General features: G+C 37.8%; 1 protein-coding gene across 11 annotated transcripts in view; it reads right to left on the reverse strand.

Annotated features, from left to right (window-relative positions):
• DENND1B (DENN domain containing 1B) overlaps nucleotides 1-4,891 on the reverse strand; it is a 263,126-nt gene extending 258,235 nt beyond the window's left edge. For 5 of the 11 annotated variants that reach the window (XM_082701929.1, XM_082701927.1, XM_082701928.1 and 2 more), the window contains exons 1-2: nucleotides 4,220-4,891; nucleotides 1,607-1,671 (exon numbers count right to left, since the gene is read on the reverse strand). In XM_082701929.1, coding sequence (XP_082558055.1) covers nucleotides 1,607-1,671; nucleotides 4,220-4,569 — 415 coding nt within the window. In that variant the 5' untranslated portion in view covers nucleotides 4,570-4,891. Of the gene's footprint in view, nucleotides 1-1,606; nucleotides 1,672-3,799; nucleotides 4,173-4,219 lie in introns of those variants that run through there. The other 6 variants (XM_082701925.1, XM_082701930.1, XM_082701933.1 and 3 more) reach the window with 5 other exon arrangements.
• Between the last annotated feature and the right edge of the window lie 18,200 nt (nucleotides 4,892-23,091).

Below are 23,091 nucleotides of genomic sequence, written 5' to 3' on the forward strand. Positions count from 1 at the left end.
TTCACTGTGCTGGATCAACTATTAAAATACACAAGAAGATATTTCTAATGAGTAGTCATTTAAACAATAATAACAGCAAAAAGGCAAAAAAGAAATAAAAGAAGGGCACAAGAAGAAGATAAAAACTGGAATAACTGGTTCCTAAGGGCCAAGGGAGGAAGAAAGGAGTAAAACACTCACAAGTCTTTATGGAAAGGTCACAACAATCTGACACATGCACAGATCAGGTGTTATGTAAGGTAGATTGATCCTTGTATCAAAATCACTTTAGCATGCATTTAAAATTACAAAAAAATCGTATTTTCTAAAGTAATTTAGCCTATTTTACAAACACATTGGGTGAGCATTAATTCACCCACCTTCACTAACATTATGGTGGTATAGGTTATTCTGAAGACTTTTTCACCATAAATACACTAAAGAATAGATTTAAATTCGAGCTGAAAAAAAAAAAAACATGTATCAATTTGAGTCTTTAAAGAAAACTTGGTTGTGCCTGGAAAGAATGTAAATAGACCAACTTTAATACATATAGGACAACAAAAGATAACCTTTTTAATTGGAAAAAGCTCCCTACAACCTAGGATCAGTCCCTGCCTGGGGACAAACCTGATCATAGCTACAGTTCAAACAGGCCAAAAATACAGCAGGCAGGGCCAGTGGAGTCAGGAACATGTATGACTTCCTACCTAAAATTAGCCATGCCCACTTCACCACAAGCTGGGTTGGGCTTCTCTATTTTAAGGTGTGCAGCTCCAAATTGCTTAAGAGCATATAATTGCTGGTCTGTTTCTGGAGCTGAGTGTCAGCAGACTTTCCACCAAGTCTTTAGAATGGACAACTCGTCTCTACGAAATCCCACACTTAATCACCATGTTATCTAGCATCTAAGTACACTGCAAGTGAAATCACACACTGGAAAACATTACACACAAGGACACATCAAAAATAAATAAATAAATAAACAAGAGACAGCCCTTATTCCTTTCCACCACACCACCCCTTGATGCATACATATTGTATATGACAAAAGTGGAGGGGAAACTGACAAAAGTGTCCTTGTCTTTTCAGGAAATTATATAGAGCTGGCAGGTGAAACCCTTCCAAATGATGGCACACCATTATTTACCTCTCTCTGAAAGTGCTTTGCTACTGGAGTAAATCCAAAAGAAGGGGCTACTCAGTCTGCATTCTGCATTCTGGAAACATTAGAGGGAACTGGTGTGGCTTCCATGTACTGGCAAGAGATTTTCACTAATGTTTAAAAAAGGAGCTAAGTTTTCAAAGACAAATGAAAGAAAATGAAAAGGTGTGCCCTACTACCAAAACTAATGATCACTCTATCAACAAATGATAAAGCTGAGTTCTAAGTTATATGGCCCTAATGTACACATGAAGTTTAAGTTGCACAGATGACATTCATGGTTTCTACAATCTCATGGCAAAAACCTAGCACCTATTTTATTAACAGTACCGTCAGACACTAGATGCAGAATATACATTTAGTACCATTATTATCCTGATACTATCATGTTCTAGCCATCTACAACACTAACACTTGTTTTGATAGACTCAGTTATTTTAAGAATAAACAAAACACACATACCTTCATTTTCAGAGGCATGACATTTCACTTTCAATACCAAGTCAAAGGTTCTTTCTGGATTTTCCCTAAAAGAAAAAGAATTTTGTTTTATTTATTTCCTATGACAAAAAAGGATCTCTGCAGAGTATATGTCTTCTTAACTCAAAAAACTGATCATCTTTTTGTTGTAATGTATTCTATGTAACTATACAAGCACAATGTAGAAAATAACAGGTTTTTTTTCCCCAGTTCAATAATGTAAGAGGCTTAGGAGTTCTGAGACCTGGGCCAAACATTTAACCTCTGAGCCTGATTTCTCATCTATAAAGTGCCTCCTCGCTCACATCAAAGAATAGTTCTGAGGATTGTAAATCAACAAATTTAGGTGGAAGTACTTTATAAAATATTAAGTGCTATATAATTGTAAAGCATTGACTTTACCTTACTGAATCAAAATTTGAAAGCCAGTATGCTCCTAAATATTTCTACCTTTTCCTGCGAACAAAGCTGGCCAGCAGGTTCTCAGGCTTCCTCCCCCTGCCCCAGGCTTTTTTTTTTAAAGGACCTGCAGTATAAATGTAAATGATGAATACCTGGTTCCACCTGCCCCGTTCTAGACCACCATAAAACAGCTATAATGCTCCTAAATTTGACACTTTGCATATGCTTCTCTTGAAATAAAGTAGCACACTGTACATAAACTCTAAGGCTAACACCACCACCACCAACAAACACCAACAAAAACCTGGTTTTACATCTATTTAGAGTAATTAGAAATAGACATCTACCTTAATATTTTATTTTCCCACTAGGAACAGTAAGATTGCTTTGCTTCATTCAGAAGTTATCCACTTCTTTGTTAACTTCTCACACATTCAACCAATTCATTGGTTTAATTTCAAAAAGCAAACTGAAATCTACTGAGACACATTTTCTTTAACCGTTCTGTTTTAATCTCTTTCTACTAGAAGATAAGAGATGAAGCAAAATCTGATACCACAGTGCCCACATGACCAAAGTGTTAATCTATCTGTTATTCCTGTTGAAGGAGAACTTAGGTCTTTGTACATTAGCTGTTTTAAATATGCACTTCCTTTAATAAAGTAATGCCAGTTTTGGCTTCCAAATAAACATTCATTTTTCTAAATTTATTACAAGAATTTAGAATCACAGGAAGTGACAAGCTATATAAATTAATTTGCAAATATACAGTTCCTCAGCCCACCCACTATTAATTTGTTTCAATGGAAATAATATGCATTTAGGTGACCTCCTCCCTCATAGTCCAATTAATGTCAAAATGTATACTTTTTAAAACACTTACGCATCCCCCCCCATGTCAAACCCAGAAGAAAATAATTATAAATCACGTAATTTTCTCATTTTCCTAATATTTTTTTAGAATCTCTTAGGTGTAAAACTTAAATAGTGATTCAATTATACTGTGAAATTTTACAAACCTTTCACACTAATACTAATATATGTAGTATTCATTATTTTAAATGGGGGGGTGGCGGTGTGAACAGGGAGTAAGGGAAGAAGAAATTCTTTGCAGAGTAAGTTTCAGGAAAAAATAAATAAATAAACATAAACCTCATACCTAAGACCCAAAACAAAATCACCATACTTACTCAAATTGCTTTTTTACATAATTAATCTCCCGACGCAAAATATCCACTGATGCAGACACAAATACACTATCTAATTGGGATACCATTTTGCAAGCACCATGCATATACCCAGTGCCTATGTAAACACCTATGAGGGGCCAATTTAATTTTATAAGAAAAATTGTTAGAAAACATCTGGAAACTGATAACCATGCTTAAAAATGAAATGGTTATTTTCACGTTAGGGAAATACCGTAACTAATAACCGCTTAACCTCAGCGCTGACGCCCTCCCGGACAGCAGCAAGACACAGACAACCGACAGTCACGTCTGCCACACTCCGGGAGGAACAAGAAGCCCACAGCGGGTGGTGGCAGGAGCCGCCAGGCCTCCCCCACTACCTAGAGATGCGGGCGTCGCCGCCGGTCCCCGAGGAGCGGCGCCCACCCCGCCGGGCCGGGGACGCGGGGCCGGGCAGGCTTTGCGGCCTAGCGCTGTCCCGCCAGCCGGCCGCGCACGGGGGGCCGGGCCAAAGTCGCCGTCTGGGGGACCGGCCGCCGCGGGACGCCACCCCCCTTCCCGCGCGCCCGCGACCCCCACTCACTTGGTCCTGCAGTCCATGGTTACATGTCGGTGTGGGGCTGTCCGTCCCGCCCCCGCGCCGGCCCGAGAGCCCACTGTCCCGCGCTGGGAGGGTCGCGCCGCCCCCGCCCACGCCGGCCGCCCCGCGGGGAAGGAGGCTACTCACAACGCCGGCGGTGGCGGCGGGCCCATGCCGGCGGCGCCCCCGGCGCTTCCCCGCCTCCCACCCCACCCCCCAGAGCCTTTTTGTGACAGCAGCAGCAACAGCGGAGGCGCGGCCGCCGCCCCCGTCTTCGCCGGCCGCCGCCCCCGCCGCCTCCGAAGCTGGGGCCTCTCAGCTCCTGCGACCGGGGCCGCCCGCAGCGGCTCCTGCACCTTCTGCGAACCAGGAAGTCGCCGGGAGGGGGGAAGGGGCGCGCGGGGGCGCGCCCGGCGGCCTCACCTGGGCCGCGCGGCCCGCGGGCCGTAGCCTGAGGAGGAGACTGGGCGGGGTCCCAGCGCCCAGAGTGCCCAGAGGGTCGAAGGGAGCGCAAGAGTCGGCCCGAATGGCCCACGTACCGCTTTGTAACTGAGCCAGAAACGCAAGGTGCCCCCTGTGTCCTCAGTCCTGGACCAGTCGACTTCCTTTCTGGGTCCAGTCCAGGCTCCAGGGCTACAACCCACCCAGGAAGCAAAGTAATTGAAAATAGTACCTCGATTTGCAGTTCTCCACACCATATATGCACACGGAATTGGATCACCCATTAATAGGTATTGTTTGCTAGAACCTTCGTCGTTTGGGGGGTGTTTCATTTCGCTTCAGACTGCACTTTGGAGCTCAAGTTGATGCTCCTGGCTCCTGCCTCACTCCAGCTGTGGCCTGCTTACTGCTCTCTGAAATCCAGAGCTGCCCCCCTCCTGATTCAGGAATGTTCAGACATGTGCACCTGCTAAATAGCCTTGTCTGGTAGCAAAATGGTAGTGCTCCATTTGCCTGCACATATGGAAGCCAGACGCTCTTAGACCACAGGACCGCAGCACGCCGAAGACGGACTTGGGACACGTTCTCCACGCGGCAGGCCTAGTAGAACAGCAGTCTAGGGGCTCTGGGAGGGCACAGCTGAGGGTGACAGAGGCCAAAATAAAAAGCTCAAATTTACAGGGCACTAAAGTACCTGTTAAGCAGGTTATGTGTATTGTCACAGTATTTACCATAACTCTATGTGATAGATACTTGCGTCAGCATTTTATAGATGAGGAAAAAGGCCAAGCTAATCCAGTAGGTGCTAGCAAAGTTAGATTTGAGAACAGGTCTACTTGATTGCTGATCGTTAACTTCTGCCATGTACTGTCTCATCGTGGTCTGCTGCCTTATATCTAGGATCTACCGAGAAAAGACGTAAAAAAAAATCTTACGGTGCACATTTAAAAGATAGTCCAGGACTGGACGATTGCACAGAGATCTTCTGGAGAAGACTTCTCCTGCTAACGTTAGCATCCTTGACACATGGCCCCAGTGTTTTTCATCCATATAGAGGCTGCTTCAGACTTTATTCATGCAAAAGGAAAGATGATGAGAGGAAACCAAATGTGGTATGAATAGAGTATGAGTCATGAGACCTGAAAGTCATACAGGGAGTCTTGGGAATTAAATAAAGAATTCAGAAGCAAATACCTAACATTAAAATCAGTTATGCAGATCTGAAATGTTCTCGCCAAAGGTAGATGCTACTTGGTCAACAAAATGAAATCTATTTCGTAGACACAGACCTGATAATCAAAAATAAGGTCAGGACAGAACAGGGAAACAAAAATATTAGATTTAAGCATGATGTGCTGTCATAGCTTGACTTGGGGTGAGACACTTCAGTTTCTCAGTTCCTACATTTCTTAAATGGGAATTATTACTTGTATATCACATGAGCAATGTGATATTCAAGTTAAAAAGTACTACACACTGGTGTGCTCTTTTAAGAAATTGTTCTGTGGATTTCAGTTTCACAATTAGGCAGTCTGTACCACATAATTTTTTTTTTTTTCCCAAATGAAGCTTCTTCCCACCTAAGTACTTAACATAGTACAAAGCCTTGAAAAAAATTCTGTAAAAAAAACCACTTCTGCTCCAAGTGTTGCTAAATTTTTCAAACTTCTCCTTTCATTATAATTAATTCTTTTCCCAAGAAAAGGAAACTTACCTGGGATGCCTACATCAGGAATATTTGTTAGTGGTAAAGAAATATTAATACAATTGTTTTCCCTATCCATTTGTTGTCATACCTCTGCATAATAGAAAATGTTATTTTTTAAAATTTATCTTAAGTATATAAAGGGAAAACACTGCATATGCACACATAAACCAAATCTCTTTAAATCAGCTCTTAGGCTGACCATGATGAGGAGATATATTTATCTATTCTGAAATTACTGAAGTCAAAGAGATAGGAAAACAGACACAATTTGAATGATTTATTAAAAATTACTAAAAAAGGACATTTTTGTACACTTATATTGGTGATATGTTTAATGAAGCCAGTAGTATAATTTTAGCAATGCTTATTTCATATGGAACTTCTGATATGACTGATTGAGAAGCGTGCAAAGGGCAAGGCTTCAAGCTGGTATTATATCTTTACAAGATCATATTTCAGCAATAAAATTTCCTACTTGACTATTGATACTAACATTTCTCGGGACCACAGTAGTCAAAGAACGTAGCCTATGTTCTCGCCAAAAAACACAGAACCATATGCCAAAGAACTATAAACTGTTAGTCTTTTTCAGTGTTTTAAACTCATTTTAAATTGTTGACATGTGTTTATAAAGAGTGTATGTTCAGCAGGTCTTGGGCAAGGTGTTCTAAAAAATGTCCTTGATCAGAAATTGCCTATGGTTTTGCCATAGCTTGCTTGCCCCAAATTGCAATTCTCAGCTATTCCCAAATAAACACATTTTTGTTGGAAAAATAAGTGACAGTTTTATTTTTAAGGTTAACATTACTTTGGTGATCAGAAGTGGGATCTAGAGAAGACCCTCAGCAGGTCTGAGGCTGGTGAGAAAATAGATGCCACAGAGTCAACTGGGCCCATTGCTTTCTTGCCAACCCTGGAGTTTGAGGGTAAGTTTTTTCCTGGATTAAGAGCTCTGCTTTCTTTGTGTTTGAGTTCTCCAGGCTTTATTCAGGTTCTATTTTTAAGGCCTATCCTTTCTGAGAGTACTTGTTTGTTTTTTGGTCTGACTCCTTTTCAGAAGCAGATTGTTTTTAGTGGAACTGTGCCTGTTGGAAGTGTGTTGGCCTTCAACTCCAATTCCTTTTCAGAACCAGACTCTTCCTGGTGGTACTGTGATGGCCTTCAGTTTGAGTCTTTCTGGAACCAGAATATTCTTATTGAAACTCTGCTGTTTAGGAATTTTTCTCATCCCACTCATCAAATTGCTTTGAGAGTAGTGGGTCTTCCCACTACTGGGACTCTAGTGGTTTTAGTTTTAAAAACTATGGGACCTCTCCAGTGCATTTCTAAACTAAATGGATCAACTTAACCAAAAGTAATTTAAAACTTCAGTGCCCATGATGGGGAACTTCAATTTCCCCAAACTTACTTGTTTTTCTTTAAATTAGAAGGCTGCATCTCCTAAGAAAAATAGGAGAACAAACAAAAGGCCTTGATCAAGTATTATGATTGTTATTGATGTTTTCTATTACTATGATTGTGTTATTGATATCTTCTATTACTGAATTTGCATCTGCTTAACAATTCCTTCATGGGAGAGATGACTTAAAATTTCTTAATGTGATGACAAATTTGTCAATCTCATAGTTCTATTTTTGCTTTATGTGGTTGGGACCTGTGTTGTTATATTCACAGAGGTTTATAATTATTTTATTTGCCTGGCAAATTTTTCATTATGTTGTGACTTTCTTTGATTCTAGTAATGCTTTTGCATTAGCATGTAAATGGCTTTCCTCTGATTAGTATTTGTCTAGTATTGGTATAACTCTTTCCACTCTATTACATTAAAATTTTCTAAATCATTACATTTCAGGTTATCTAATTAGTGTTCATTTTGACTTTTAGTCTGGTCTAATAATCTTTGACTCAGATCAAACATTTAGACATTGCATGTTTTATAATTGCTGATATATTTCAGTTTATTTCTGCCTTCTAATGTTGTGCTCTCCATTTGTTTTCTTCTGATCTATGTTTGTTTTTTTTTCTTTCACCATTGCCTTCTTTAGGATTATTGACAGTTTGTCTTTATGTTGCCACTTCTCCTAGATTTAGTTTGGAAGTTATATACTCTATTCCTATTTATTTAGTGGTTATCCTAGGAATTTTAACAGGCAAATTTTAATTGATTAAATTCATAATTTATCAATTCATCAGCCTTCTCCCAGGCAGCACAAAAAGCTTTAAAACCCTTTAAAATTAACTTTCATCAGTCCTGGAAAATTCTGATCTCCATTCTTTCTCCCTTTTCCTTCTGGGACTCTTACTATACACACATTCTCATTTACACTCTATGTCTCTTAACATTTCTTTCATAGGTTTTTCTTGTTTGTTTGTTTGTTTTTTCCAATCTTTTGAGGCTGACTTCTGGATAATTTTGCAGATATCTTTGTTTCATTACTTCTTTCTCTAGCTGTTAAATCTTCTGTTAAAGATATCCATTTAGGTTTTAATGTGTATTATTTTCATTTCTAAAGCTCTGTTTGGTTATTTTAAATCTACTTTCTCTTCATTCATATTTTAAGCATCTCCTTAATTTCTTAAGATATATCTAACATACATATTTTCAGTCTTTTTTCTGATAATTCCAATATCTGAAGCATTTGTGAGTCTGATTCTACTATCTGACTTTCTTCTGCTGGTTTTTCTGTATAGTCTCTTGTTTTTTTTCCTGTTTGGTGACTACTTTTTATGTTACCTGATCCTTGGAGTTTTATATGTGGAGATGAAAAGAGGAGTTTTCTCTAAAGAATATTCATTTACTGTTGGTAGATGTCTGGGGGGTGTCACTACCCAGTCAGGGCCCTTTCATACTAAGTTCTTAACTGGAAATTTCTCAAACCACTCACGTGAGAGCTGACTTATAGTTATGAATCCTTGAAGATTCTGTCTCCTCATGTCCAGTTCTGCTCCAGTGTTTTGACACAATTGGTTTTGGTTGAATCCCTTTGGTTGAATTCCCTTTGGAAGTTCAATCCTATTGAACTTCCTGCATTAGGAAGGTCCTCAAGCCCCATGAAGCTATAATAACAGGTGCCCAGCTCATCTAGCATAACCAATACTCTCAAGATGAACAGTGGCTCTGATGGCTACTTTTATTTATTCCCAACCTGTACCCCCCACACACACCACCACCAAGTATTCCTTATTTCCTTGACTACTCTTGAATGCATTTAGTAATTTTTAGAGTATTTAATTCTAAATTTTTAATTATTGTCAGTAGAAGTTTTGGTAAGACATCACAATTGCCTAGTTTTCAATATGCTATCATTTTAAAGGTACTAGTAAGAACTTTTTTTCTACCTAATAATCTCCAACTTGTTTAAGACATACCCAAATAGTCCCTGAATAGTATATTTTTATGTACTAATGGTGTGGGGGGAATCTAAGTTCAATGCCTTTAGTGAGATACATATCCTTCCCAATGTACTGGGATAACCATAAAGGTAACTGCTGGTCCGCTAACCCTCATCTGTTTTGTACAATATATCCGTGTGGAAATTTGCCTTAGACATAAATGAAGAGTCACTAATACCCAGGAGTGCCTGACCTGATAACTCCTTCCCTTTATGGAGTGTAGAAAGAGAAACAATATTGTAAACTCTAGAATGGTATTTTTTATATAATACTGTTAATAATTCTTCAGCTTCACTAAAATTTACCGAGACTCATGGGCTGTGAGCCTCACCATTTATATCAAAGTTTTGAGTTCCAAACAATTAACTTAGAAATAAACTTTTGGACATATTCCCTCATGAATTACAGTCCGTGTATATCCAAGTCAGATATTTCATAGAATCTAACTCTGTATTGTCTCCTATTAATGTTATTGGGTGAAATTTATTAATAGTATATATAGATAGATAGATATCACCTTTATGTGAAGTAATAAGTCAAATTTTCTTGAAGTACTTAGAAGACAATCTTGAAAATATTTTAACAGTAACTGCCTTATAGTGTCAACTGAGGAAGAGTTGTTAAGAACATTCTCCAAAAATATTGTTCTTTTTATACTTAACAGCAACATTATGAATTTGAATCTGCAGATGAAGTTCTACTTCAAAATGGCACTTGAAGTACTTTTCAATAGAGAGATGGTAGAAGAGAATATTTGGGAATAATACCTTTCCAGAAAGTATGCTTCTCCTGTTTCTGTCACAACTCATGGCCTATGAAGTTAGCATTCAGTGTTAATTTGAAAGCTAATGCTAAAAAAAAAAAAAAAAAAAAAAGTGTCTTCCAGTTTTGGAGACAAAAAAGACTCAGATTATTCTTAGCATCTTTATTAGCAAATCTGAACATATCCAAATATTTATAAAATTCAAGTAGGAAATGATAATAATGTTTCTTTTGCTGCTAAACTTTTAGTGAAAAAGGCAGTAAAATTCTCAAAAATATACAGCAAGGTACTCTCTTTCACCTGTGTTTCAGGTGATTTGCCCAAAATTATATAATCAAATTCTCTTACCTCTGACCAGCTTCTGCTAGTTCATCTTTATCTTTATCTTGACATCTGCCAGACATTGGAAAACTTTAAATAATCTTTGGAGTTAAGAAAAAAAAATACTTGAAGTAGAGTATCACCAACGGACTGTAATCAGAGGCGACAAATTTTCTTCATGGACTGTTTGAGGAGCCTCACTTGGGTTACAAGAAACAGAGTAATGTTTTTGTAACCCTGTGGCAACGCCTGGGAAAGAATCTCCTAGCCCCACCCACCAGACATTCCACATAAATAAAAACATCTTTACTATATGGCAATTCCACTCACACCCATTTAATAGTCTCAAGAGAATGTGTAATCACATCCAGTGAGCCACAACATTAGAATTTACTGGAAGGAAGCATATAAAGTCATCTTACATGACATTGATAGTCCAACAAAATCAATAACCCCTATAAGTAACCCTAATCTTAATATAAATTGAGAAATGATCAAAACAAATTCCTATAAAAAGAAAAAAAAACACATTCTTGTATGCCAATTTCTACTTTCCTAAAATATAAGAAAATAACTAGGTAAATATTACAGGTACTTAAATCTAATTGGTTCTAGGGGGCGGGGAGGAGGTGAAAAACATTACATGCCAGCACAGAATTCAGGCAAATAACAGGTTAAAAGGCACAATTCCATAGCAGAATGATAAGCAGAGATTCAAAAGCAGAGGTCTAAATATTTGACCACCCCCCCCTTTTTTTTTATTATTGCAAACAAGGTTAAGCTAAAAAATAAACAAGGACTGAGAGGTCTCCCAGCCTTCAGAAGTGTGGGATGTCATCTTATCTCTCTGCTGTTGTCTCTGATGTCAGGCCCAAGACATGGACAAGTATTTGCTAAGAAAACCTCCGCTTGTCATCTTTTCTGGGAAAGAAGGAGCAGCAGAATGAAACTGATAAAGACTTCTTAGTGTGTTGGGAATTTGCTTGCTTTGTAAGAAGGCCTCAGTCTTACTCGTGTATTTTTCATTCAGTATGCACAAATGCAATTAGTGTCCTCTGCCAACCAGGATAGCTGAACTTGGGTGGAGTGGGATGGAAGCATCTGGACCCATGACTAAGCCTGATAGTCTGCTTGTGACTTAATGGGACATCATCATGTGGACTGACCACTCTTTCTGTCTCCTATACAGCCACTCGTTGGGTCTTCCCTTTACTTCCCTTCAGGTTAAATTATGGATCAGGAACATATGACATAAGAATGTGCACTGTGGGGGCACCTGGGTGGCTCAGTGGGTTAAGCCTCTGCCTTTGGCTCAGGTCATGATCCCAGGGTCCTGGGATCGAGCCCCACATCGGGCTCTCTGCTCTGCAGGGAGCCTGCTTCCTCCTCTCTCTCTGCCTGCCTCTCTGCCTACTTGTGATCTCTGTCAGATAAATAAAGAAAAAATCTTAAAAAAAAAAAAAAAAGAATGTGCACTGTGTATAGTAATTACAGTGTGTTCTCACTGTGGTTACTTTAAGAAAACTACCAAATAGCTACTAATTCCTACTCAGTGATGATATAAGACCATTGATCACCATGCAACCCATTTATTTCCTCATTTTTTTTTTCTTTAACACAAGCACGTTGCTCTTTTTCTTAAAATAAGCAGGTATGAATTCTTAAATAATATATGCACAAATTCATGGGGAGAGGCCTAATGTTAGAATTGGAGGGAAGGCTTTAAATCAAAAGACTTACCATTGAGTTAACTCAATTCGCTACAGTTTGCTACAACAAGCCAGCTGACAAAACTCCTTCCAGTTTGTGAAAGAGAAAAAAACGGCTTAACATTTGAGTCACTGCATCATTTCACACACAAAGATGTCATGTATGTACCAGAAAGACAAGCCTTACCACATTTGCATGTATCCTTTTATAGTTGTTGTGATTTTGCCAAGTGCTTTATGATCATTTTTTATTAGCTAGGGCTCTCAACAGTCATGTGAGGTATAAATTAGTAGGTAAAACAGGTACTATGCATGGTGAAGCAGGAAGTGAACTCTCTAGAGACATTTTATTCCAAGAATGCCTGTGTGGAAGAATGCACTTTCCCGTTTGCTGGAGGCACCAGGAAATAAAGTGGGTCTGCAAAATACTACTGAGCCATTTTAAAAAGCCATTTTCTTCACAAAGCGCATATATATCTCTTCTGTCTCTCTGCCTCTTTCTCATACTTTCGCTTGCGCTCTCACTCTTGCTCTCTCTCACTCGCTCACTTGCTCAACAAAAGTAAGCAAGGTTCAGTTGGGTTTCTATTTCAATTCAAAAGTATTACCATATAACATCTCCCTCATCAACATCTTTACTGAAATTACAAGCCGTCTTAAATATTTCTGAAGTCATACATTTTATTTAAAAATCGATTGTACAAGTTGCAGGAAAAGCAAGAGCACTTACACAAAAAACTGAAAGAGTTATATAAAACTAAAAGAAACTAAAAAACTAGTTGTTCCTTCCTCATTTTATAAACAATGAAAGCTAAAGTTGAAAGAAACTTTATTAATGTAATTAGTCCATAGACAAATTGTAACTCTGGGGAAAGACAGTCTGGAAATTGGATTTTCTGGTTCTCAAAGATGCAAAAGCAAAACAAAAGTATAATTTTCTATGAACATTCATAAAAATAGAAAGTAGGCCTTACGTTATGATTCTTGGTATTTTATGTCATATATTTGTGAAATTAATCTCCATTTGACATAGAGTTTTTAACCTATTACATTAAAATCACATATTAGGAAAAAATTATACAGTAGGAACTTTTTTTTTTCAATATTTTATTTATTTATTTGTCAGAGATCACAAGTACGCAGAGAGGCAGACAGAGAGAGAGAGAGGAGGAAGCAGGCTCCCCGCCGAGCAGAAAGCCCGATGCGGGACTCGAGCCAAAGGCAGAGGCTTTAACCCATTGAGCCACCCAGGAGCCCCTACAGTAGGAACTTTTTTAATGTTAGGTGAGGACCTAGAAAAAAAAAAAGAGGCCAATGAATGTAAACTGTCTACATAGTCAGGCTGCATGTTATAAGAAATGAATGCTGGAAATAGCCACCTGGGTAGATCTAAATTAGCAATTACATCATGATGGGTTCAATCACCCGCTCCTGAACCAGTGTTCAAATATTATCATCTATTGTGTAACTGTTGTGTCCATTCTGGCTCCAGGCTATGCTATCTTCTGCTGTATAGTTTCTTATTGTCCTGTCCAGATTTTCTCTCTTCCTTTAAATGAACAAAGCCTCCAAAAACACTGTCCTTTTGCTTCAAGCTTATACTTTTCCTGCATTTCTAGAAAACTCTGTGTCTTGGCTCCCAAACTTCCTCAGTTGGAGTACCTGATAATATTCTCTAGCTCGTCATAATAACTAGTACTCACTACTCTTTGGAGAGGTTCAGTTTCTTTGCCCAAGAATTCCTATCCTGTGAACCTTCACTATTACCATCAAATATTCAGAAAGACACTAAAGTTCTGGGGACATGTTTTCTGTCCATCTATAGTATAAATAGAGATGACTGACATACTGAGAGCCCAATGATAGGTTAAAATTTTCTGACTCAGGTTATCAGCTGCATTGTCTCCTCTGGGCTTGCTTTAATGATTCATTGCCTGAGAAGATCCTATGCAAAGTGAAAAATAAAGACCTATTATTTTGGTAATATGTACCAAAAAGTCTAAATACATAGCAAGAAAAAGCATCCATAAACTTAACAAAGAAAAGAAAAGAGCTTATTCTTGCACTAACCAGGAGGGTACTGAAATGTTCTCTGGTTTCCTCATATTCTGTGACACTGTTTCAGGGTTCTGTAGGAGGACTCTGGCAGTTTAATGAGGCCAGGACAGGTTCCATAGAATCACTGAAGTGACTTTTAAGAGCCCCCCCCCCAAAGACATCCTGAAACCAGACTTTGAGCCCTGTGACCATATGGGTAGAAGTCCCTTCACGCTACTGGATGCACTTGGTTACAAACAATTCCTGCAAGAAAGCCAGAGTAGATTAGAGCTTAGTTTCTGTTGACTTACTTTGTCCTACACTATCCAGTCAGACTTATGCCATGTGCTAATTAATGTATTAGGACCAAAGCTTCTTGGGCTGAGATTCTCCATGTTGTTTGTTTGGCAAGCATAGAATTAAGTTCAAGAGGTAAGCTTATAAATGCAATATTAATTGCTGCCAAAATTTAAGGCATTTTACAAAAGAGTCCAGTCATCAAAGGAAGAGAGCAGCAATAATTTCAACTTCACTATATCTCTGTCCCCACATTTTAGTGAGGGAATTCAAAGCATAAAAATAAAGTCATGAAATCTCAAGAAGTCTCTACAAGTTTAGTTATTCCCATGTACCTCAACACCACATTACGCTGCATGGACCTCTTGAAATCCCTCTCAGGAAAGGCCATCATATAAATTCAATTTTATCTCCCAAACTTAATCACTCTGGAATCTAAATATATTTAAACCTGGTCCTTTTAGGCCCAAATTACTGGTGTCTCTAATTTCCCAGGATACCCAGAATGTATTAGCCAGAAAGTTTGAAAGGAAAGAGTAGGAAAGAGGAAGTATGTGATGTCATGAGGGAACAGGAGTGGAAGTTTGCAGTTAATAATATGCACATCACTATTCTTAGTGAGAACTTTCAAGCACATTGCAATGAGGTTTTGATTTTGATATACTTGTAGAGAAATGCACAGAATATCTCTTGTGATGCAAATGCTTTATTCTATGGTTTATAGGTGTTTAAATATTTTTCTCATGTCTTTTTTCTTTTCTTTTCATAAAGAAATATAATAAGAGTCAGTTTCAATTTACTACTATTCCCCAGTGTGGTTTTCAGTAATGCTCCATTTTAGTCCAAAAAATGTCACAAGCTTATATGATAAGTTATGTAGTCTTCTTGAGTATAGTTGCCTATTTTTTGAGAACTGAGAAAGAAAAATAAGGAAAGAGGAAAAATATATACCAAGAGATTTAGAATATATTTTGAATATATTTTTCATTTCATCTTCATAATCACTAAGTGAGGCCAACTGTTTCTCCCTCTCTTATGGATTAGACTCAGAAGGATAACTTTCCCAAAGATATATAAGTAAGCTTTAAACCCAAGACTCTTCTTAAGCCATCAAAAAGCATAGGATTTTACTAGGTGAAATCAGAGTTAGAATAAATAAGCCAGTCAAATAGCAGCAAAAATTAAGAAATAAATTAGTTACATTCCTAAAAACTAACCAGCATTCTATTAACTGTCCTGCCAAGGTGCCTGCTTATGTAGAGCCATGGGACTCCCAAATCATGCCAGCCACAGCTCTAGCCAGCCAGCAAAAGTCATCAAGTATATATAGTCTACATAAGGGACAACCATATACAAGACCATGTCTCCAAGTTTAGGAAAAGTAGCTGTTCCACCCAATCCATAGAAACAAGCACAGAAAGTCAAGCAAAATGGGGAGACAAAGGAATATGCTTCAAAAGAAAGAACAAGACAAAACATCAGAAAAAGAACTAAATGAAACAAAAATAACCAATATGCCTGACAAAGAGTTTAAAGTAATGATCATAATGCTCACCAAGCTGGAGAGAAGAGTGGAAGAACTCAGTGAGACCTTCAATAAAGAGATATATAAAAAAGAAAACAATAACTGAAATTTTAAAAATATGTCAGAGGGAATAAACAGATTAGCAAATGCAGAAGAACAGATTAGAGATCTGGAAGACAAGGTAAACAATAAAAAGAAATAAAAATTAAAAGCCAAACAATAAAAAGAAAAGAATGTTTAAAACTGTGGAAAGGTTAAGGGCTTGCTTAGACAACATCAAGTGAACAAACATTGGTATTATAGGGATTCCAGAAGAAGAAGAGGAGGAGGAGGAGGAAGAAGAAGAAGACAATGACGACGGAGGAGGAGAAAGAGGGTAGGGGGAGGAGGAGGAGAAGGAAGGGAGGGGGAGGAGGAGAAAGAGGGTAGGGGGAGGAGGAGGAGAAGAAAGGGAGGGGGAGGAGGAGAAGATGGAATGGAGAGGGAAACAAAGAGATAGAGAAAGAGGCAGAAAACGTTTTTGAAGAAATGATAGCTAAAACTTCCCTAACTTAGGAATGGAAATAGATACCCAGGTTCAAGAAGCACAGAATTTCAAACAAGTTGAATCCAAGGAGGTCTACACTATGATACATATTAAAATATCAAAGGCTAGGGGTGCCTGGGTGTTCAGTCATTTAAGCATCTAACTCTCGATTTTGGCTCAGGTCATTATCTCAGGGTCATGAGATCAAAGCCTTCACATAAGATCAAAGCCTACATCTCAGCACTGTGCATAGAGCCTGCTTAAGATTCTCTCTCTACCTCTGCTCCACTGCCCCCAACTCTCTCTCTTGCTCTAAAAAATAAATAAATAAATAAATAAATAAATAAAAATAAAACAAAATGTCAAAGGTTAAAGATAAAGAGAGAATTTTAAAAGCAGGAAGAGAGAGACAAATAGTTACCTACAATGGAAACCCTATAAGGCTGTCAGCTGATTTTTCAGTAGAAACTTTGCAGGCCAGAAGAGTGCTGAAAGGAAAAAACCTACTACCAAGAATAATTTACCCAGCAGGATTATCATTCAGATTTAAAGGAAGGATAGAGTTTCTTAGACAAACAGAAGTTAAAGCAGTTTATCACGCCTAAACCAAACTTACAAAAAATGTTAATGGGACTTCTTTAAGTGGAAAAGAAATAGCCATAATTAGACATAAGGAATTATGAATAAAAAGATGTAAAATATGGCAAGATATTCATGAAATGTGGGGGAAGGAATAAGAAAATGAAAAGTTTTCTTTTAGAATGGTTTGAACGTAAGTGACTATCAAATTAATATACACCGCTATATATTTAGAATGTTATATATGAACCTCATGTCATGGTAACCACAAATCCAAAACTTACAATGGAATAATAAAAACAATGTAGTGCTTTACGATCAATGATCATAAACGATCAACAGGACCAAAAAGTCAACCTACTGAGTGGGAGAAAATATTGCTAGTGATATATCTGATAAGGGGTTAGTATCCAAAATATTAAAAAAATGTATACAACTCAACACTAAAACAAACAAAAATAGACACAAAATTTAATAGAACAGAATAGAAAGTCCAGAAATAAACCTACACTTATGTGGTAAATTAATTTACAATAAAGGATGCAAGAATTTATAATGGAGAAAACAAAAGCCTCCTCAATAAATGCTGCTGGGAAAACTGGATAGCAACATGCAAAAGAATGAACTGCTTCAACTTTCCAACACCACATGCAAAACTTAAAAATCAACTCAAAATGGACTAAAGATCTAAATGTGAAACCTAAAACCATAAAAACCCTAGAAGAGAACATAGGCAGGAATTTCTCTGACATCAGGCATAGAAACATTTTTCTAGATATGTCTCCTGAGGCAAGGGAAACAAAAGCAAAAATAAACTATTGGGACTACATCAAAATAAGAAGCTTTTGCACAACAAAGAAAACGATCAACAGGACCAAAAAGGCAACCTACTGAGTGGGAGAAAATATTGCTAGTGATATATCTGATAAGGGGTTAGTATCCAAAATATATAAAAAACGTATACAACTCAACACTAAAACAAACAAACAAACAAACAAATGCCTAATAAAAAATGGGCAGAGTACCTGAGTCGACATTTTTCCAAAGAAGATACACAGATAGCCTGCAGACACATGAAAAGATGCTTACCATCACTAATCATCAGGGAAATGCAAATCAAAGCCACAATGAAATATCATACACCTGTCAACCAAAACAATGAGAAAGAACAAGTGTTGACAAGGACGTGGGAAAAAAGGGAACCCTCATACACTGTTGTTGAGAATGTAAATTGCTACCGACATTACAGATAACAGTATGGAGATTCTTCAAAAAATTAGAAATACCATATGATTCAGTAATGCCACTACTGGATATCTGCCCAAAGAAAATGAAAACACTAATTCAAAAAGATATATGTACCCCTATTTTTATTGAAGCAGTATTTACAATTGCCAAGATATGGAAGCAACCTAAGTGCCCATTGAAAGATGAATGTTTAAAGAAGATGTGGTGTGTGTGTGTGTGTGTGTGTGTGTGATGGAGTATCACTCAGCCTTAAAAAATCATGTGATCATGCCATTTTCAACATGGATAGAACTAAAGGATATTATGCTAAGTGAAATACACCGGGCTGAGACAGACAAATACCATATGATTTTATTCATATGTGGAATCTAAAAAAAAAACAACAAATGAATATGCTGACAGACAAGCGGAATCAGACTTATAAATACAGAGAACAAATCGATGATTGCCAGAGGGGAGGGTGATGCAGGGACAGGAAAAATGGATGAAGGGAAGTGGGAGATGCAGGTTTCCGGTTATGGAATGAATAAGTCGTAGGAATAAGAGGCACAACAAAGTCAAAGATACTGTAATAGTGATGTATGGTAACAAATGGTAGCTACACTTGTGGTGAGCATAGCATAAGGTACAGAGAAATTGAATAACTATGTTGTATACCTGAAACCAATGTAACATTGTACGTCAACTATGCTCAAAAGAAAATTACAAAAACAAATCAGCACTCTAAATTTCATAACCATGTTTCACACAGAACATCCAGAAGCTCAGCTACTCCTCATTAGCTTCTTTAAAAGTATCCACAGCACACCTGTTGCAGGCACAAAACATTAAGACTGAAATTAATTCCCAAACAATAGTGCCATCTGTCACTGTCCCAAAGCAACATTTCTCCTCAAGTAATATTAGTCTGGTACTTACAGCCTGTCACTTGCTGTGAGAGTCACACCTTACTTTGGCTTCTAATGTGGGATGTAAGAAGTGTCAGCCTCATTTTCCTTCCAGCTTTTATGCCTGCGTTTCAGTTTATCCATCCCATCTGGAAGACCCTTTATCCCCCTGCTAACCATCCCTCAAGGTCTAGCTTAGGTCCTGCCTCCTTCATAAAAACTCCAGTTTGGGTCCATAATAAGATCTCTCCTTTGTGTTTCCATGGCACTTTTGGACCATTTCCAGCTGTACAGTGTTTAACTGCTCTTTGCTTTATATACATTTATAATTTAAGCGCTTCCAATTATAAATATCTTAAGAGAAGGAACTATGATTTCTGCTTTTTGTGTGTGTGCATGTATTCCTTCTGTAACACCCCACATTATGTAGGGGCCATTTGGTATGAAATACATATTTACTGGTTGAATCAAGCAATGATGGAATGACCATCCTGTCAAGAAGAAAAGAATGATAAACTGTATATTATGTTATTACTCTGGAAATCTGGACTCTGAATTTTATTACTTTCATGATGGATCCATCTGTAAAACTTTATTGTTTCTCTAAGATTTTGAGTGCAGAAAGACAATTGGTTCAATATATAAAATTATGCTTGAAAAATAAAAAAGCTAAAAGAGAAAATGAAAAAATATATATCTAATATTAATATTAAATGAATAAGAATTTTTCTGTAAAAAGCTTAAATGACTTAGAAGATGAATGCTTAATTATTTTATTATTCCAATAATTTGAGAGAGGGAAGGAGAAAAGAGGAGCTTCCCTCCAGAAGTAATAGATTTCCCCCAGAGATATTAGATTTCATCTAACCTTATCTAATATGAAATTTGGAACCTCCCAGACTCTTCTGCTTCTTCTCTCCCTCAAATTTTACCAAACCTAGTTACTATTTTGTTCATTCATCTATCTGACAAATATTTTGAGTGCTTCTTTTTCTAGCCTCTAGGTATTTAAAGACAATAGTGATAAAACTGCATAGATTTAGTACCTATTTTTAGAGATGAATTCAAACTAAATTATATTTAGCTTGAAAAATATGTTTTCTGAATTTCTGTAAATCAATGAACAAATTGTAAACCTCTCACAATTGTAGATCGTATTGGCACTGCCCCTCAGTCACACCTACAGCTTTCATCCCAGTGAATTATTTTGGAGCAGATGTGGCAAATGTAGAGGTGCGCCTGTTATGAGGATCTTCTGTGTTAAGTGGTGGGGATTCTCCCTGCTGTTCCCTTTAGCTGAGTGGCTCCTCTCAGGGTGTTGTTAATGAAATTTAGTCTCCTGTCTCATGGTCTTCTGAACTTGCAGCATCTTCTCGCTTATGGTTTCTCATGGATAATCATGAGTTTATGGATAGACTAGTTAAGCTCTGACATTTAAGACTTTAGTAAACAGGTACTTTCCTCAACAAGTTTGGCTGATATGACCAATAGCAGTTTTTGCCTTGACATAGAAACAAGCCTATCATTTTCTTGCTAAATAGTATACTAAAAGATTGCTTTCTCTAGCATTTTACTACATAGGATCTTCCCCGCTCTCTTTACTTTTATTTAAGCTTTTATTCCCTCTGCAGCATATGAAGGTTACAGTAATCATGATCTCTCACCATGCATTTACACAAGCAGGTCCATCAATTAACACTTTTCCAACACACCTGTTACCTACAGTGCTCAGTATCTACATTCAAAACCCTTGGACAGCTTCTGTGTAACTGGTCCATGGAGTTTTATAGTCACATATTGACAAAATGAACGCAATCTCTTACCCCATCCCCACACAAGTTAACCATGCAAAACAATATGTCAGGTTCCCAGTATATTCCTTTCAGTGTTTCTTTTAACCATGACCCCTAAAAAGCAACATATTTATCAGTGCTTGAACTCACTATTTCCAGACTGAAAATTATGAGTTTTAATATTCTTTCCCCTAAGTGATATTTGTTCTTAGTGCTTAATAATTACCACATACTTCCATGGAAAATTTTTTATAAATTAATACTTTTCAAAAAGTATTATGAGGGGTGACTGGGTGGCTCAGTCAGTTAAGCATCTGCCTTTGGCTCAGGTCATGATCCCAGGTCCTGGAACTGAGTCCCGCATTGGGTTCCCTGCTCAGTGTGGAGTCTGCTTCTCCTTTTCTCTCAGCCCCTCTCTCCTGCTTATGCTCTCTCTCTGTCACTCTCTCTCTCTCAAATAAGTAAATAAAATCTTAAAAAAAAAAAAAAGCCACGCTATTGAATAGTCTAGAAAGAGAGTATGAATTAGTATTTAAGACATAGACTAACTATGGAAATTGATTTAAATAATTTGTGAGTCCATAAAAGTCTTGCCATTGATCTGTTTTAAGCTACCGTGGACTTTATCTTTCTATGAACTTGTGTTCTAGTATCATATATCCAACAAGCCTTTGCCTAAAGACCACTTCACAGACTATGCATAATGTTTAAACTGAATAGTTTTAAACAACTTGAGCTAAGTGCCTTCCATACCAAGTCACTACAGGGTGGTTAGGAGAGTAGGGTTTCTTCGCCTCAGGCTTTTTGTTGCCTCCGGGTACATGACTGAGGGCTCTAAGTAGCCAATTTGTGAATTTGGTGAGTATATATTTTTTTAAAGATTTTATTTATTTATTTATTTATTTGACAGTGAGAGATCACAAGTAGGCAGAGAGGCAGGCAGAGAGAGAAGGAAGCGGGCTCCCTGCTGAGCAGAGAGTCTGATGCGGGACTTGATCCCAGTACCCTGAGATCATGACCTGAGCCGAAGGCAACGGCTTAACCCACTGAGCCACCCAGGTGCCCTGGTGAGTATATTTTAATGACTCTATTTTTATACTCTCGTACAACCTCCAAGAAAAAAAAGGGGGAAATTATTCTCCAAGAAAATGGACTAGCCTAAGAGAAAAGAACTACAGATACTCTTTTGAGCCCCATATAATGACCCAATAGTAAAGTGCACTAGAGGAGAAGCTCCATCTGAGCACCCAGAGCTTTTAATTTGCTTTTTACTGTCTTGCTCTAAAAAAAATAATAATAAATGGATAGCAAAGGGTCATCAACATCTGCAGAAAATCACTAACATAAAAGGCAATGAATATAAAAAAGAAGGAAAAAGGAGAAGCAAGGGGGAAAAATATTTTCTAAAAGCTTATAATTAGGGGCCCTGGGTAGCTCAGTTGGTTAAGTGGCTGCCTCTTGATTTTTAGCTCAAGTCATGATCTTGTGGTCCAAGGATCCATCCTCACACTGGGCTCTGCACTCAGCGGGGAGTCTGCTTTAGGATTCTTTCTCTATCTTTGCTCCCCCTCCCAACAACTAGTTCTCTCTCTGAAATAAATAAATGAATCCTTTTAAAAAGTCCTATAATTATTATACTCAGACAAATTATTGAGTCTCTGAAATAAAAATTAGATACTGAAGAAGAATGGGAGGAAGAAGGAGAAAAAGGAGAAGGAGGAGTGTGGGATCTTGGAAGTTAATATTAGCAAAAATAAAGTAAAAAGGTAACCAGCAGAAAGATTGGAAGAAAAAGTTGAGAAACTATTCCTAATTAGCATAACATTTCAGAAATAGAAAGAGAAAGTGAATGAACAAGAAAACTAGAACTATCAAAACTAGAGTATCAAGTTAGGAGGTCCCATACCTGAAAGAGAGAACTAAGAAATGGGGAGATGATATCATCAAAGTGAGAGAAATTTCCCCAGAACTAAAGAATAAGAAGTTCAAAACTGAAAGGACTCACTCCAGGTCCATTGACCAGAAAGAGACACATGTCACATTACCATGATGATTCAGAACACCAGGG

The sequence above is a fragment of the Mustela nivalis genome, assembly GCF_964662115.1.
Source record: "Mustela nivalis genome assembly, chromosome: 16".
NCBI lineage: Eukaryota > Metazoa > Chordata > Mammalia > Carnivora > Mustelidae > Mustela > Mustela nivalis.